The 17,241-nt window shown below is 36.7% G+C and overlaps 1 protein-coding gene across 5 annotated transcripts in view; it reads right to left on the bottom strand.

Annotated features, from left to right (window-relative positions):
- Positions 1–227: 227 nt before the first annotated feature.
- N4BP2 (NEDD4 binding protein 2) overlaps positions 228–17,241 on the bottom strand; it is an 80,744-nt gene continuing 63,730 nt past the window's right edge. For 4 of the 5 annotated variants that reach the window (XM_066386163.1, XM_066386166.1, XM_066386164.1 and 1 more), the window contains 4 exons: positions 12,824–13,012; positions 11,376–11,544; positions 3,306–3,429; positions 228–1,931 (listed from right to left, as the gene is read on the bottom strand). In XM_066386163.1, the coding sequence (XP_066242260.1) occupies positions 1,886–1,931; positions 3,306–3,429; positions 11,376–11,544; positions 12,824–13,012 (528 nt within the window). In that variant the 3' untranslated portion in view covers positions 228–1,885. The remainder of the gene's footprint in view (positions 1,932–3,305; positions 3,430–11,375; positions 11,545–12,823; positions 13,013–17,241) is intronic. The other variant, XM_066386165.1, reaches the window with a different exon arrangement.

The raw sequence follows: 17,241 nt of genomic DNA, 5'->3' as shown, positions 1-17,241 counted from the left end.
ACTTTTAAAATCCCCATACTATCTTTACTTTTGACACATAAGATTTAGAAATGGGCAAAGTGAAAAATATGATAATGTGCCTATGTATTTATGAATGATGACTGGAGAAATGCCCTATATTTACCAAAATAAAGCATAAAATTAAAAGTTTATATAATATAAAACATAGCTTCTTTCATTTGGTTTCTGTCACAAAATACCCCATTTCTTCTTTTTGACTCCTCCCACATTAACCATAATTATAATATTGAAATAAGTCTAGCGGAAGTGCTCAAAAGCCATTTCTAAAGTGGGTGAGGAAATATGAAAACACAGACAATGACTATGCAGCTGCACGTTCAAGTAACTCTGTTTTAGTATTTACAGTCACATTTCTTACATGGCATTACTTTATACACAAAAATATTTTATATTAACTAACAATTGTTAAGTATTATAAGTTGTTGAAAGAAAATTGTTTTATTTTTAACATATACAACTCTTCTAGACACTGCAAAAATTGATGCTAATGTGTTAGCATTTTTTCTCTTTTTAACAAATTATTACAAACAGAGTATAAATAATACTGTAATCCCAGTCACTAACCATTTCTAAATAATAAACATATTTTTATTTTTGTGGAAATAAATTCAATACAGCTCTTTTTTTTAAAAGCATGCTTTCACGATATATAAAAAGGTGTTTTTGAGTTTTATTTTCATTAAAATGTCTCTTATTTCAGGAAATCATTCTGTAATTCAGGATTCTTTCAGTAACAGGTTCAATCCTGTAACTCCTGATCCAAATGATTTTTTAAGCTTATCAAAAGGCAACACAATTGTTTGTTAAAATTATATATGTATAATTTATGGAGGAAAGTAACCTCCATATCCAAAGTCAAATTTACTTAACCATTGTCTCATACTGGAAAATTATACTTGTGTCAAGAAAATTTCAACTGACACAGTATCAGGACTTTTAGGTGACCAAGAAACAGAAGTCAATAAAGGTTCTCATTCAGAAAGTTGGCTCTTTTTAAAAATAAAGAAACTTTTAATTTGTAAGGATTCTTTTTATAATTATATCAAAAATGTTTTCTCTATTTGTTTTAAGTTATAGAATTTTTACCTTACTGGAGTTTAGCAATTACGTGCCTCAGTTAGCACTATCTTAAATACCACTTACACAGACAGTTCTAGAAGCAGTCCTATAAGATGGCAACATTTGGTAGATAATAATCATTTTCCTTCTTTGAAAACTTTTCTGCCTATGGAAGATATAAAACTGCAATATCCTCCTAGAAAATGCACACACAAAAAGAAGAGAATAAAAGGTTAAGAGATGAAGATCACATACAAATACAAAGCAGAAAAAAGCACAGCCAGCCATTTTCCTTCCTACAGGATTGGGCAAAATAAAATGGTCATTTTCTGCACTCAATTTTGAAATAAAAAAGCACTCAAGTGTTTTGTTAGCGCTCCTTTTTTTCATTACTACGACTGCTTTTTTAATGCCAGCCTTTGAAAGGCATGAACTGGGGCTCAAAGCACTTTAAACACCTCTCATCGATACCCTTCGACTTCACTAAATGTCGAACAACATATAATAGAAAGATATTTTCTCTTTCAGAAAGAATTTGAGCACTTTCAAACTTTAAAACTGGACCTGATAATTTTTCCACACATTTTGTCATCAATAAAGATTATCTTTAATAATTTTAACAGACAACATATTTGGCATTTGATTTAATAAAAAATTAAACTTAAATTAAAAAAAACATTTTTGTTTTATAACTGGACATTAATTCTAATAAAACAAATGTTGACAATAAAATTGACTAAATTACTGCAGATAAAACTAATTTTAACCTACAAACCTTCATACTTCTAAGTCAAGGATGTTTATTTTACTTGAGCATGACTTTCAAGCACCCTGGTTTTATTTCAGAGAACCTGTAGAAATGAGAAAAGAGTCCTTTTAAAGATAAAAAAATTGTAACTGGTTAAGAAATAGATCTCATAATCAATTCCAAATGCCTATGCTAAATATACTTACTATCAAAGTATTCCACACTATTAAGTCAATATCCAGGACAAAAAGCTATGCTATGTTCCTTTTCATCTATTGTCAAAAAAAAAAAAAATGCAATCCTATAGCTGGGGCTTATTCCTAACTTAATGGTTATTACAATTTAAAATTTATTAGAACTCTCAGGACTGAATTTGACCTTCATGAAGAAGAGCAGGCAGTTTCAAGGATAAGATGTCCATATTACATTATTTTTACATATTATGGTGAATTCCAAGAAGAAATCTCTAATATAATAGGTAAGTCTGATTCATCAGGCCATGAAATAGTGAAATGGTTTCAACTCCCTCAGTGTGAGATTTTTAAAAATAGTCTCTAAAATAGATCATTAATCCCACATGATAATTAATGTTCTGGTAATAATTTACTTTTCTAAAAGTAACTGAAATGTCACCTGTTTTCATACTCACAATTAAAATACCATTTTAATTAAATGCAGCCAAACAACATTTTATTACATGACAGAAACAAAATATGCTACAGTAATTGAAACTAGTAGTAGAGGGAGAAGGGTACTTAGTGATATACATACTCAGGGAATCTACCCACCAACAGATCTTTATTCTTGGACTTTTCTTGTTGTTTTGTTATTAAATAATAATCATTTAATCATTAATGACATTTAACTTGTGAAAATGAATATATTCACAGTGACCACAGTGTTTCTGCTAAAGTTTAAACACATCCATATTATAACCATATTTCAGCAGAAGCTACCAATTCCTTCTAAAATCCAGATATATATTTCCTTTTAAAGCAGCGGTTCTCAACCTGTGGGTCGTGACCCTGGCAGGGGTCGAACGACCAAAACACAGGGGTCGCCTAAAGCCATCGGAAAATACATATTTAGGTGACCCCTGTATTTTGGTCATTCGACCTCCGCCGGGGTCACGACCCACAGGTTGAGAACCGCTGTTTTAAAGGAATAAACAGCAACCTTAAACTGTGATATGTATAATCTATACTTTCTTTTAGACTTTAAGTTTATGATAGAAATAGTTTTGTCAGATGATTACTTCAACAACAAACACATTTTTTCCTTCATTTGTTTTATTGGACATAATAAATCCAGCAGGGAATCATAATTTAAGTATGACTTTGTGGCTAAAGGCTAAAGTCAGATAGTTAAATTTAGTTAACTACTTAAACAAACAGTTTTGAGCACACCCTTGGTGTTTATTATCTATATATGGTCAATTGCCATTATCAGTAACAGAAAAACAGAAATCCATCCTCACCTGAAGCTATGGCTTGTGAGGTATTTAATGACAGCTGGTTTGATGCGAGCTACTCCTCCCTGGCTGTGGTTTCCTCTCCCTGTGATCACAGAGAGATAGGGCTTGCCACCATTCTGCTTATATTCTGTTACAACAGGAATTGGAACAGTTAAAATTTATTTAAATTATATTCTCAATAGAAAACAAACCTGAACTACTCAAAACATATTTGAAAATAATTTTCACATGGACTTATAGATTTATTGTTACTTTTTAAAGCCCCCAAACTGAGATTTTTAAATGTATGTTTCATGTATACTGTTGTTTTTTTGTTTTGTTTTTTGAGAGAGAGAGGGGACAAACAGAGACAGACAGGAAGGGAGACCGACGAGAAGCATCAACTCATAATTGTGGCACCTTAATTGTTCATTGATTGTTTTCTCATATGTGCCTTGACTGGAAGGCTCCAGCTGAGTCAGTGACCCCTTGCTCAAGCCAGCAACCTTGGGCTCAAGCCAGTTATCTTGGGGATTTGAACCTGAGTCCTCAGTGTCCCAGGCTGATGATTTATCCATTGCACCACCGCCTTCTCAGGCTCATCTATACTATGTAAATATGGAATACACACAGCAATTCACATGCCTAAAGATTTAAGTAGAACTTCCCCTGTGGGGAAGGAGGTTTCCTTGTGCTACCAGAAGTTCTCTCTGAAATAATGATAATTACAATAACACTGATACATAGAATCAGGCATTGCTTTAAGTGACTTATATTTATTATCAAGAATCTTTACAACCCTATTAAATACTCTGAAGCCAGCAGCTTTGGTCTAATTAGCAGAGCTGCCACTAAATGACTGTGTTCTGATCATAGACTAGTTACTTAGCCTATCTGTGCCTGTTTTCTAATCAGTAAAATGCGATATAAAACAACTACTTTATAGAATAATACCCTCAGGAATGGCTACAGCAGACCTACTTGTTATAGCAAAGACTGCAGTTTTATTGTTAAAGATAATCAAATATTGCCTGACCAGGCAGTGCAGCAGTGGATAGAGCATAGACTGGGATGTAGAGGACCCAGGTTTGGAACCCCGAGGTCGCCAGTTTGAGCGCAGGCTTACCAGCTTGAACGCGAGTTCACTTGCTTGAGCATGGGAACATAGACATGACCCTATGGTTGCTGGCTTGAGCCCAAGGTTGCTGGTTTGAGCAAGGAGTCACTTGGTCTGCTGTAGCCCCCTGGTCAAGGCACATATGAGAAAGCAGTCAGTGAACAACTAAGGTGCCCCAACAAAGAACTGATGCTTCTCATCTCTCTCCCTTCCTGTCTGTCCCTATCTGACCATCTCTCTCTCTTCTCTCTCTGTCACCAAATACTACATAAATATGGAAAGTCAGTAACAGCTGCAATAAAATGTAATGAATTAAATGAATACTTGAAGTCAGTAACAGCTGCAATAAAATGTAATGAATTAAATGAATACTTGTTCCTCAGTTATAAACAGCCCAAGTTCTGACCTTGAGCATAACATATATCTACATATAATAAGACCATTCCATATTCTGCTCACTAAGTTGCCCTAAGACTCCAACAGAACCCAAACAGATGGTTTTTCAAGTCTCATATCTCCGGGGCAATATTTAGCCTGCATTTTAAAGATGATATGTTGCTCTTGCACTTTTAATTTCTTCTTTGCTTAAGATCTCCATTTCTACTCTAAGCTAAATACTTCAAGCAATATTTTGTTCAAAATTCAACTCTGTTGGGTGCTAGCTACACAAGAATATTCAATCACTTTGTAAAAAGGTTTTACACTACACAATTATTTGTTTATTTTTATTTATCGAGTCACTCGGTCTGCTATAGTCCCCTGGTCAAGGCACATATGAGAAAGCAGTCAGTGAACAACTAAGGTGCCAAAGAACTGATGCTTCTCATCTCTCTCCCTTCCTGTCTGTCCCTGTGATATTACAAATAAAAGTTCAGTTAAAAACAGAAACTTAGGCCCTGGCCGGTTGGCTCAGTGGTAGAGCGTCGGCCTGGTGTGCAGAAGTCCTGGGTTCGATTCCCGGCCAGGGCACACAGGAGAAGCGCCCATCTGCTTCTCCACCCCTCCCCCTCTCCTTCCTCTCTGTCTCTCTCTTCCCCTCCCGCAGCGAGGCTCCATTGGAGCAAAGATGGCCCGGGCGCTGGGGATGGCTCCTTGGCCTCTGCCCCAGGCACTAGAGTGGCTCTGGTCGCAACAGAGCGATGCCCCGGAGGGGCAGAGCATCGCCCCCTGGTGGGCAGAGCGTAGCCCCCTGGTGGGCGTGCCAGGTGGATCCCGGTTGGGCGCATACGGGAGTCTGTCTGACTGTCTCTCCCCGTTTCCAGCTTCAGAAAAATACAAAAAAAAAAAAACAAAACAAAACAAAAAAAAACAGAAACTTAAATCTCTTTACTAACTATAACTCACTCTCATCACTCCTTCAGTACTGCTTCCTCATCAGTTAGATCAGTCATTTATACCATCTCACCTTTCAATAGGCCACTTACTGTTCTGGAAACAGTATCTAGTTGAATCATATGCCTCAAATAAAGTAGGTTTTCAAAGAATGTTTGCTGAACAAATTAATGTATATGTTTCAGTTCACAAATTTCAGGTTATTCCTGCTGTTTACCACCTTTTAAAAACTAACTCATTGTTAGCAATACCCTAAATTTATCATTTCAACTGTAAATATTTTAGTATGTATTTCAAAAAGATAGGACTCTTAAAAAGAATAACCACAATGTCACCATATCCTGTGAAATTAAATATAGTTCCTTAGCCTGACCAGGCGGTGGCGCAGTGGATAGAGCGTTGGACTGGGATGAGGAAGGACCCAGGTTCGAGACCCCGAGGTCACCAGCTTGAGCGCGGGCTCATCTGGCTTGAGCAAAAAGCTCACTAGCTTGGACCCAAGGTTGCTGGCTCCAGCAAGGAGTTACTCGGGCTGCTGAGGCCCCCGGTCAAGGCACATATGAGAAAGCAATCAATGAACAACTAAGGTGTTGCAAAAAAACCTGATAATTGATGCTTCTCATCTCTCTCCATTCCTATCTGTCTATCCCTCTCTTTGACTCTCTCTCTGTCCCTGTAATAAAAAAAATAAAAAAAAAGGTAAAAAATAGTTCCTTAATATCATTTTTCTAAAAATGACTAAAAAATTCCCCAAATAGTTTCAAAAGTGTTTTTACAGTCATTTGTTTGAATCATGGTTAAAAGAAGTCCACACATTGCATTTGGTTAATATATTTGTTAATTAAGTGTTAATCCACAGATTCTCCTCCCCGTGTTTATCTTTACAATTTGTTGAGGAAAAACTGGACTGTTTATCCTAGATGTCCATGATCAGGGTTTCACTGATTGTATCCCCACTGTGTCATTTAACGTGTGCCTCTGTTCCCTGTCAATCCCTAAAAAATAGTCATGAGATATAAAGGCTTTGTCTGCTTCTGATTTATTTTGGGGCAAAAATACTTCATAGATGGTGGTGGTGGTGTGTATTTTAATCATAAAGCACAGAGGGTCAGATATCTTCTTTCTTTTTTTATTCATCCTCAATTTTGATAATCATCTTTTATGACAAAGCAATTCAGAGGAGAGCCACAGATTTTCCCCCCGCATGTTATCTCTATTCAACAATACTGCCACCTCATGGTGACTGACAGTAACTACAGGTTACCATAAGTGGCAGCAAAATGGGCCTTGGCTTCCAGAAATGGTTTTAGATCTTGGGTCTGACCAAGTATCTATCATCTTACACAAGTTATTTAACTTTTTTCTTTTTAATCACTTATTTTTCCATTATAGTTGATATACAATATAATACTGGTTTCAGGTGTACAACCCAGTGATTATATATCTCACTAAGTGATCATCCTGGTAAGTCGCATACCCATCTGACACCCTACACCAGGGGTCCCCAAACTACGGCCCCACTACGGCCCCCTAAGGCCATTTATCCGGCCCCCACCGCACTTCCGGAAGGGGCACCTCTTTCATTGGTGGTCAGTGAGAAGAGCATGGTTCCCATTGAAATACTGTCAGTTTGTTGATTTAAATTTACTTGTTCTTTATTTTAAATATTGTATTTGTTCCCGTTTTGTTTTTTTACTTTAAAATAAGATATATGCAGTGTGCATAGGGATTTGTTCATAGTTTTTTTATAATCCGGCCCTCTAACGGTCTGAGCGACAGAGAACTGGCCCCTGTGTAAAAAGTTTGGGGGCCCCTGCCCTACACAGTCATTGCAACATTACTGCCTATTTTCCCTGTGCTGTACTTTACATTCCGTGACTATTCTGTAACAACTAATCTGTACTTCTTAGTCCCTTCCCCTTTTCCACCCATCTCCCCAGCCCCCTTCCATCTGGAACCATCAAAATGTTCTCTACATCTATGAATCTGTTTCTGTTCTGCTTGGTTCATTTTTTGTTTTTTAGATTAAACTATTGATAAATTTGAATGTATTGCCATATTATTGTTTATATTCTTTATCTCTTTTTCCCTTCTTTAAGAAGACCCTTTAACATTTCATGTAGTACTAGTTTGGTGGTGATGAACTCCTTTAGCTTTTCCTTGTCTGGGGCTTAAATCCTTTCTTCTTATAATTTTTGCATTGATAAAAAATTCACAATTTTAAAATGTACAATTCAGTGATTTTTTAGTATATAAGAATGTCATATAACCATCAACACTCTCTGATTCCAGAATATATTTCATCTTCTCAAAAAGAAATTCTGTGTCTGTTAGCAGTCACTCCCCATTCTCCCCTTTCCAGCCTTTTCCCTCCTTTCCAGCAATCACTAATACACTCGGACTTTCTGTTTCTGTAGACTTGCCTAGTCTGGACATTTCATATAAATGGAAATCATATAACATGTGACCTTTTGTATCTGGCTTTTCTCACGTGGCATGTTTACAAGGTCCAGCCATGTTGTAGTATGATCAGTACTTCATTCCTTTTCATGGCTGAATAATACTCCATTGTATGGATATACCACACTTGTTTGTCCACCCATTAGTTGATGGACATTTGGGTTGTTTTTACTTTCTGGTTATTATGAACATCCACACAAAGTTTCTGTGTGAACAGACTGGTTTCATTTCTCTAAGAGCAAAATTGTTGGGTCATATGGTAACTCCATGTTTAAGTTTTCGAGGAATGCCAACCTTTTCCATAGTGGTTGTACCATTTAACATTCCCACTAGCAATACATGAGGGTTGCAATTCTCCACATCCCTACCAACACTTATTATTTTTCACTTTATTAAACTTTTAAAGTCAAGTTTCCTCACCTACAAAATGACAGAAATACCTACCCTTTATTCAGTCAGTTATTCAAAAGGTTTTTTTTTTTATGCTGGAAAGGCTCTATATACAAATGATGATTCAATAATCATCTCTAACTCAATTCTAGCCCAGAAAAAGTCATGTTAAATGTTAAATGTCTTAAAAGTGATAATGCTATTGTGATTATGTATAAGAATAAATTTTTTCTCAAGAGATAAACATGCTGAGGTACTTAGAGATAAAGCTCTACAATGTCTAACAACTTCTTTCAAATGGTTCAGTAAAAAGCAGTTTCAGAGAGAGTAAGCGAATGTTACAACAGTCAACCTAGGTAAAGAATATGTGAGTGTTTACTGTACAATTCTTTCAATTTCTTTGTGGGTTTTTAATTTTTCAATATAAAAACCTAAGAAAAAGACAGTGATAAAGGTGTATATGTTGATATGCAAAATAAAGTTATATAACTGAACATCCAACAAAAGAGGAATAATATATACATTACAATGCATTCACAGAATATTACACAGCAATTACAATAAAAAAACAGATCAGAAAACTGTACTGGGTACAAATAAAATAAGTGGCTTGGCTGATGATACAGTGTGACTCCTTGCATGTACATTTTTAAAAACTGACAGAAGAAATATTATAGACTGGTTATGGGAACAGACATATAGTAAAGGTATTAGATGTAGATTGAACAAAAGGGTGTTGATTTCCGCTAGAAAGGGAGGGAAGAAAGAGAAACAAATTGGGAAGAATACAAAGGGAAAGATAAAAAAACATGAAGCATGTAGTTATCAGTTATTACTTGGATACAAAGGTGTTTATTATATTACTTTATAACCTTTACAACATGGTTCTTATGAAAAAATTTGAATTTTTAACCTTTTACATCAATCATATTTAATCAAGTAATTAATTACAAGTGATATGCATTGAATTGATAAACCTGTATAAAGTATAGTGTAAAGCTTTCTAAAAACTATCTTAAATCAATTAACCAGAACAATAGAGCTATCAATGATGAGGCAGGGCTATGGAACTATAAGCTAATAGCTGAGACATGGGACTCTATGACTCCACAATAAAAAGGAAGATAAAGAAAAATCCATGGTGATTTTTCAAAAACACTATATAACGGGACAGCAATCCCAAATGGAAGTGGGAGAGGGAGTTAGAAGAGGGGGAACAAGAGGGTGTTATGGGAGGCACATAATTGGGGTGTGAGGACATTATACTGAGTGGAACACTTGAATCCATGTTAACACAATAAATTAAACTTAAATTTAAAAAAAATTCTTTTAAAGAAAGAAAGAAGGCTTTGATCAATGTAACCAAGGTTAACATCGCTCTGAGACTAAGAGGATAATTCTTGGCTAGTTTTCAAAGGGATAGCTACAATCCGCAGAGGGTCTTTGGGGTGTATCATGTTGCTTAGTATGCATCTCTAGAGCACAGGCTAACAGTTTCATATACATAAAAATAAAGGTTTATGAAAGTAAAAAAAAAATACTATACTAGTGATGAAAAGAGATGACACCTAGTGTTAAGAGTCTGTGGTAACTAAAACAGATTGTATTTTCTAAGAGCTACAATCTGATCACAAAAAAGGAAACAAAAAACCAACAAGGTACCTTAATGTATGTGACCTACATGATATTGCAGGGAAACATGAAAAAAATCCTCACCCAAAGCCCTGGGAAGAGGTCGAGTTTAGATAAGAGGCAGGAAGTGGCCTTTCCTATTGGCATGCAAGTACAAGCAGAGGGGGAGATGGGGCACCGCCATAATGCAAACACACAGAAAGTCTGCCTTTTTATGATGGTTCTGTAAAAAAGCTATCACCTTATTTACTTCTGTATTTTATTTAACATCTATTAAACAACTGACAGCTAATAAATATCTATTAGCTTTAATAAATGTTTATTGAGCCTGACCAGGCAGTGGCGCAGTGGATAGAGCGTCGGACTGGAATGCGGAGGACCCAGGTTTGAAACCCCAAGTTCGCCAGCTTGAGCACAGGCTCATCTGGTTTGAGCAAAGGTCACCAGCTTGGACCAAGGTCGCTGGCTCGAGCAAGGGGTTACTTGGTCTGCTGAAGGCCCACGGTCAAGGCACATATGAGAAAGCAATCAATGAACAACTAAGGTGTTGCAATGAAAAACTGATGATTGATGCTTCTCATCTCTCTCCGTTCCTGTCTGTCCCTATCTATCCCTCTCTCTGTCTCTGTAAAAAACAAAACAAAAAAAGTAGATTTCTAAAAATAAAAATTAAAAAAAAATGTCTATTGAACAAAAGATATATAATATTGTTGGAAGGACCCATTTATAAATCTCAGGATTCCCATATTACACACCTTCCTTTACACAAACACATCAAAGGAACACAAACATAACTAAGATCAGGACATTTTTTCAAAGGGGGAGGGGAGTAAAGGACCTGTATGCAGTGATGGAAAGTGATTTGACTTTGGGTGATGGTTAAGTGCTATAGAGATGTTAACCTGAAACCTATGTACTCTTATTTATCAATGTCACCCCACTAAATTTAATTTTCTAAATAAAAAGAAAAAAAACAAAAAACCGTTAATGGCCATGCGAATGATAATTCTTTCCCAAGGTTCTCTTGAAGAATGAGCCTAACACAACATCTATAAATGGGGCACAGATATTCTCAGCCCACACATTCAGACTCCCCTGAACTTGTAATTTATATCAATCATTAGACACTGTATATTAAAAATCTGTCATTTTCACAGTCCTACCTTCAGTTTTCTGCTGTAAAACTGCCATTAAATGTTCTATCGCTTCATCCACATGCAGTCCATGGAGGTCTAAAACATTCTGTGGCAGCAAGGAGGCATTGACTTTCTCAAAGATCTCCATGGCAGCAAGGTGATTCGCTTCTTTCATCTTCTGCTCATGGAGGCTGCCCTTTAATTATAAACACACCACCAGTAAACACTCGAGATATTTGCTACTTGCTATGTAGGCATAAGGAAACAAATAGTGGCCCTAAAAAAGGCAGAACAAAAAAGGGAACTAACCTAAAAAATTTTAAATGTAATGAGTTAATATGAAAGTATGCATCAAAATTTAGGTAAATTTCAGTGGATTAATAACACAGTTCTCAAACTATTAAATCATTTTAAACATGTTTTCTAATCCAAAAATCAAAGAAAACAAATTTAAATGAACACCACCCATCTCAAGAAGGAATCCTCTGGTTTATCCTTTGAAAAGCCTCAGTCTCATCCCTTTCATACCTTAGTTACCCCTGAAGCCAAACCTCGTGGTTTGCTATTAGGTAGGGCTCAGAATTATACCAGCTTGATACCTTTCTCTGCTCAATGACAAAAAAAGAAAGCCATAATGACCCAAAAAATAAAAAATAAATCAGGCAGGTTTCTTGTAATACTATTCCAAATGAGCTCCAGTAGAAATTTTACTTCCCTAAAAAAGATGAATGTAACTTTCTTTTTCTGACTATAAAAGTGATACATTACTAAAAACTCAAACATGATACCACAAGGCCCCTGTAATCCCACCCAGAGATGGCCAATATTAACATTCTGCCGTCTTTCCTCCAGAAGCCTTATATCGGTTTTAGAAGTGGTACTGAATGAGAGAGCCCAACCTAAAAGAATTAAACAGCTGTCAGAATGATATAATTCATCATCTGTAAGCTGTAAATGCAAAAGCAACCACAGAAATTGAGCAGTTCATTTCCAAGGAGATAAAACTCTCAGAACCATACATTTCTTACATACAAGATACCTTAGGCCCTGGCCAGTTTGCTCAATGGATAGTGCCTCGGCCCAGTGGGTGGATGTCCTGGGTTTGATGCCCAGTCAGGGCACACATGAGAAGTGACCATCTGCTTCTCTACCCCTCCCCTCTCCCCCTTCCGCAGCCAGTGGCTCGACTGGTTCAAGCGTCAGTCGTGTGCACTAAGGATAGCTTGGTTGATTCGAGCATCGACCCCAGATGGGGGTTGCCGGGTGGATCCCAGTTCGGACACATGCAGGAGTCTGTTTCTCTGTCTCCCCTCCTCTCACTTAAAAATAATTTTTTTAAAAAGATACCTTATGTCATTTATATAATCTACATTCTGAAGAATAACTTAATCGGGTCACATTAAAAGAACTATCTGCATCAAGATTATTCAGACATAAGTGACAAAGAAAAAACAATGATCAGCTTTCCTCTTTACCTGCTGGGCATAAAATGTGGCAACATTTTTCTTCCCCATTCGATAAGCTTCTTTTGCCTTGCAGTAGCATTCCATCCTCTTCTGCTGGTGCAGGAAAGCCTCTGCCCTGTAGTCATCGTACTCGGGGTACTCAAAGTCCTGGAAGGATGACTCACCTGGGGGATCTTCAGTCTCTTTGGATTTCTTTGCCTATAAAATGTTACCCAGTAAGTACAATACAAAGGAAATAGAAAATATAGGCTTTACCTTCAGAAAAATATATACAAAAACTAGGCTCTACTGCTTTTTATTTTTCTTCTCAGAAAAAAGAATGTCCCCAGTGTTTATCCAGTAAGTCATGTACTTGGATACTAATGCAAATTTTTCAAATTTTAGTTTGTAAACCCATTCAAAGGTTCAGTAACTGAAAGTAATAATGGCATATTTTTTCTTCCTTTTTTTCCTTTTTTTAGTGACAGCATATTTCAATTTCTACAACTCAACAATAAGGACAAAATAACCCACTTTAAAAATGGGTAGAGGGCCCTGGGTGGGTTACTCAGTAAAGAAAGCATTTACCCAGTGTGCCAGAGGTCACAGACTCAACCCCCAGTAGGACACTTACAAGAAGCAAGCAATGAGTACACAACTAAATGGAACAACTAAGTGAAACAAAAAGTTAATGCTTCTGTTTTTCCTCTCCCTTCCCCATTCCCTCTCTTTCTCTGTCTTCTTCCACCCCCCTCAAATCAATGGAAAAAAAGTTTTTTAAAAAGGACAGAGGACCTAAAATGAACATACAAATGGCCAACAGATATATGAAAAGATGCTCAATGTTACTAGCTATTAGGGAAATGCAAATCAAAACCAAAATGAGGCATCATCTCATACCTATTAGAATGGCTTTTATCAACAAGACAAGTAGTAACAAATGCTGGAGGTTGTGGGGAAAAAGGAACCCTCATTCACTGCTGGTGGAAATATAAGTTGGTACAGCCACTATAGAATAGTATACAGGCACCTCAAAAAATTAAGTAAACAGTTACCATATGATCCAGCAGCCCCTCTTTTGGGTATCTACCTGAAATTGAAAACATCTATTTGTAAAGCTATATGTACCCCTATATTCACTGTATTATTCATGGTGCCTAAGACATGGAAACAACCAAAGTGCCCTTTGCTTGATGACTGGATAGAGATGCTGCACATATATACAATGGAACACTACGCAGCCATAAGAAAGATGAAATACTGCCATTTGCAACAACACAGATGGAAATATCTTGCTAAGTGAAATAAGTCAGTCAGAAAAAGTTAAGAACCGTATGATTTCACTCATGTGGCAAATGAACAAACAGGAACTCCTACACATAGACAACAGCATGGTGGCTGTCAGAGGGGAAAGGGGATGGGGTAGGTAGTAAAGGGTAAAGGGGTCAAATACAGTATATGGTGACAGAAGGAGATTTGACTTTGGGTGGTAACACAAATACATATGATATATTATAGAACTGTAACTTGAAACCTAGAAAATTTTAGTAGCTAATGTCACTCAATAAATTTAAAAATAATTGATACAGTAATTGGATAATAATCTTTTTAAAACAGAAGGGCATGTGGGGTAATGACCATGCCTGGTAGGCAATAAAAATCATAAGTGGGTTTACAGGATCAATTTTCAAACAGCTGACCACCAACTAGCTATTATAGTAGTCTAGACTTTCTGAGTTTTTAGAAAGTATCCCTCAAGTAACTGTTATCCAGAATAGACACTTATATTAAAGAAGCAAAAGTAAGTCTAAAAAACAAGGTAATGGAAATAACAATTATGCAAATCTGCCTCAATACTCTCCACCAAATGGAAAATTCCATTTTCCTGAAAATTCTTATATAGTACACCCAGATGCCTTTGAAATATCAAGTCAGTATTAAAAAAAACAGCAAAATATACTGACTTCTATATCCAATTTGGCTTTTATACCCCGCTCTCCAAAATGTAATTTGCAAGCAGCAATCTGATATTTCCTAGCATGTCATTTGTGGTGGTGGTGAACAGAGGTTAATTAATCACTATGATTTGAGTTTATTTTCTTAAAAGCTTAAAAGAATTTCAAGTATCAAGTGCCATACCATGTAATTCAATGTACATTTTTTTTTTTTGTATTTTTCTGAAGCTGGAAACGGGGAGAGACAGTCAGACAGACTCCCGCATGCGCCCGACTGGGATCCACCCGGCACGCCCACCAGGGGCGATGCTCTGCCCCTCTGGGGCGTCGTTCTGCCGCGACCAGAGCCACTCTAGCACCTGGGGCAGAGGCTAAGGAGCCATCCCCAGCGCCCGGGCCATCTTTGCTCCAATGGAGCCTTGGCTGCGGGAGGGGGAGAGACAGAGAGGAAGGAGGGGGGGTGGAGAAGCAAATGGGCGCTTCTCCTATGTGCCCTGGCTGGGAATCGAACCCGGGTCCCCCGCACGCCAGGCCGACGCTCTACCGCTGAGCCAACCGGCCAGGGCTAATGTACATTTTTAATGAACATTCAAACTCAAAATCCCCCCCAAAATATAATTTTCAATTTCTTAACAAATCATGCTTTTATGATATAATTAGCTGGAAAAAAATTAAATAGTTTATGCTACTTGCTAAATTTCTAAAAGCTGAAAATTGTCATTAAATTAGAAATATTACCAGGGATTATAATTATAATGTACCCTATTATACAACCTTTAATAAAATGCCCATTTAAACTTTTTGTAATATAACTTAGTATGTATTAAATATTATAAAACATTATATATATTAGACATATTGATGAAAAAAATTTTTTTTCAAATTTCCTGCACTTGTGATGGAGTTCAGAAGCCAAGAAAACTTGAGAAAAAGCATATTTAATATATAACAGTAGCTAGTTGCATAAATTTTCACTCATTACAGTTTCCTTATTTGGCCCCTAGAATTCTAGAGGCTTACCAGAGGTACAGAAAATTTAAAAAGAGAGAGAAGAATAAAATAAAGACATCACCATACAACTAACTCAGTGCCAGAGTCAAAATCTATATATAGTCAATTTATTTTTGTAACAACTATCCAGCTTATTTTATGAAAGAACACAAGGCTCTCTCTGACATAGAAAATTTTTTTTGAAAGAAAGAAGGGAAAGAGAGGATGAGAAGCAGCAACTAGAACTGCCTTCACTTTACTTGTGCACTGACTGCTTCTCATACACGCCTTGACCAGGGTGAGCCAGGGTCCCCTTGCTCAAGCCAGCAACACTGGGCTTTTCATGCCAGCAATTTTGGGGCTCAAGGGGGCAAGCTTTGGGATCGTGTAGACAATTCCCCCACTCAAGCCAGCGACCCCATGATGACAAGCCTGCGCTCAGAGCCAGCGACTTCAGTGTTCTGGGCTGACACTTTATCCACTGTGTCACCCCTGGTCAGGCTGACATAGAATATTCATAAAATCTACATCCTTAATGTCACTCTCGCCAATACTTAATTACAAGCCTGTTTCATATTAATGTTTAATATTTTATAAGTGTATGGGCTTGGATCCCTGATAAAATCAAAGATTTTGCAGGGAAGGGATAATAAAAACGCTTTCTATGACTTCTAAAAAGCCCAGTGACTAACAATATCAACATAAATATTTCACAGCATTAGTCTCTATTGGTGCTCATATTAAAAATATACAAATCACATTTCTTTCTCTGGGAAGAGATGCTTCATTTATTTTTAAAAAGAGAAAACAGTATATAATGAGAGATGCTTTCTCAAATAGCTACTCCCTTTTAAAATAAAACTAAGATTTATTTTTATATCCATTTCATAGTGATGTGGTCTACTATAACTTCATTAACAAGGGCCAAGTAAAATTCAGTATATGCTTCCTAAGTATTCACCTAATTAGTGCTACTTATCCCGTTGAAAGCATGATGTACTATAATACCAAAAACAGTTCCTATGGTAACAAACTCTTAAATTTTATTAAAGTCTGAAGGAAAAAAGCAGTACTATTAATAAAACATAGCTTTAAATGTTAATTTCTTGAAAACAGATAAGCCAAAACATTACTGATACCATGATACTCCCCTTTAGTATATCTGTCGTCCCTTAGGGTCCTGCGGTATCAAAGACAAGACTATTCTGCTCACAAATCCTAAACGATTTTCATCAGTGTTGTGACACCTGCCTACATTTTGTGAGAAAGGCTAAAAATAATCTTCAGAATAACTTAGTTTATATTGTGGCCAATACGTATTTGATCTAACTCACAAAGCATCCTTTACTGATTTTAGTATCTTCAACCATCTTCAAATTTGATTAAGCAAGTACACCTTCTCTACATCACCTCCTCTATCACCATAATGAACCACAGTGCCATGCTCAGGACAGAAAAGAAGTAATTTCCGTTCCCAGTTTGGCCTTGAAGGCCTCTTTATCA

This window comes from Saccopteryx leptura, chromosome 5 (genome assembly GCF_036850995.1).
Source record: "Saccopteryx leptura isolate mSacLep1 chromosome 5, mSacLep1_pri_phased_curated, whole genome shotgun sequence".
NCBI classification, from domain to species: Eukaryota; Metazoa; Chordata; class Mammalia; order Chiroptera; family Emballonuridae; genus Saccopteryx; species Saccopteryx leptura.
The sequence above is the reverse complement of the archived record's forward strand: the minus strand, read 5'-3'. Positions and strand labels throughout refer to the sequence as shown.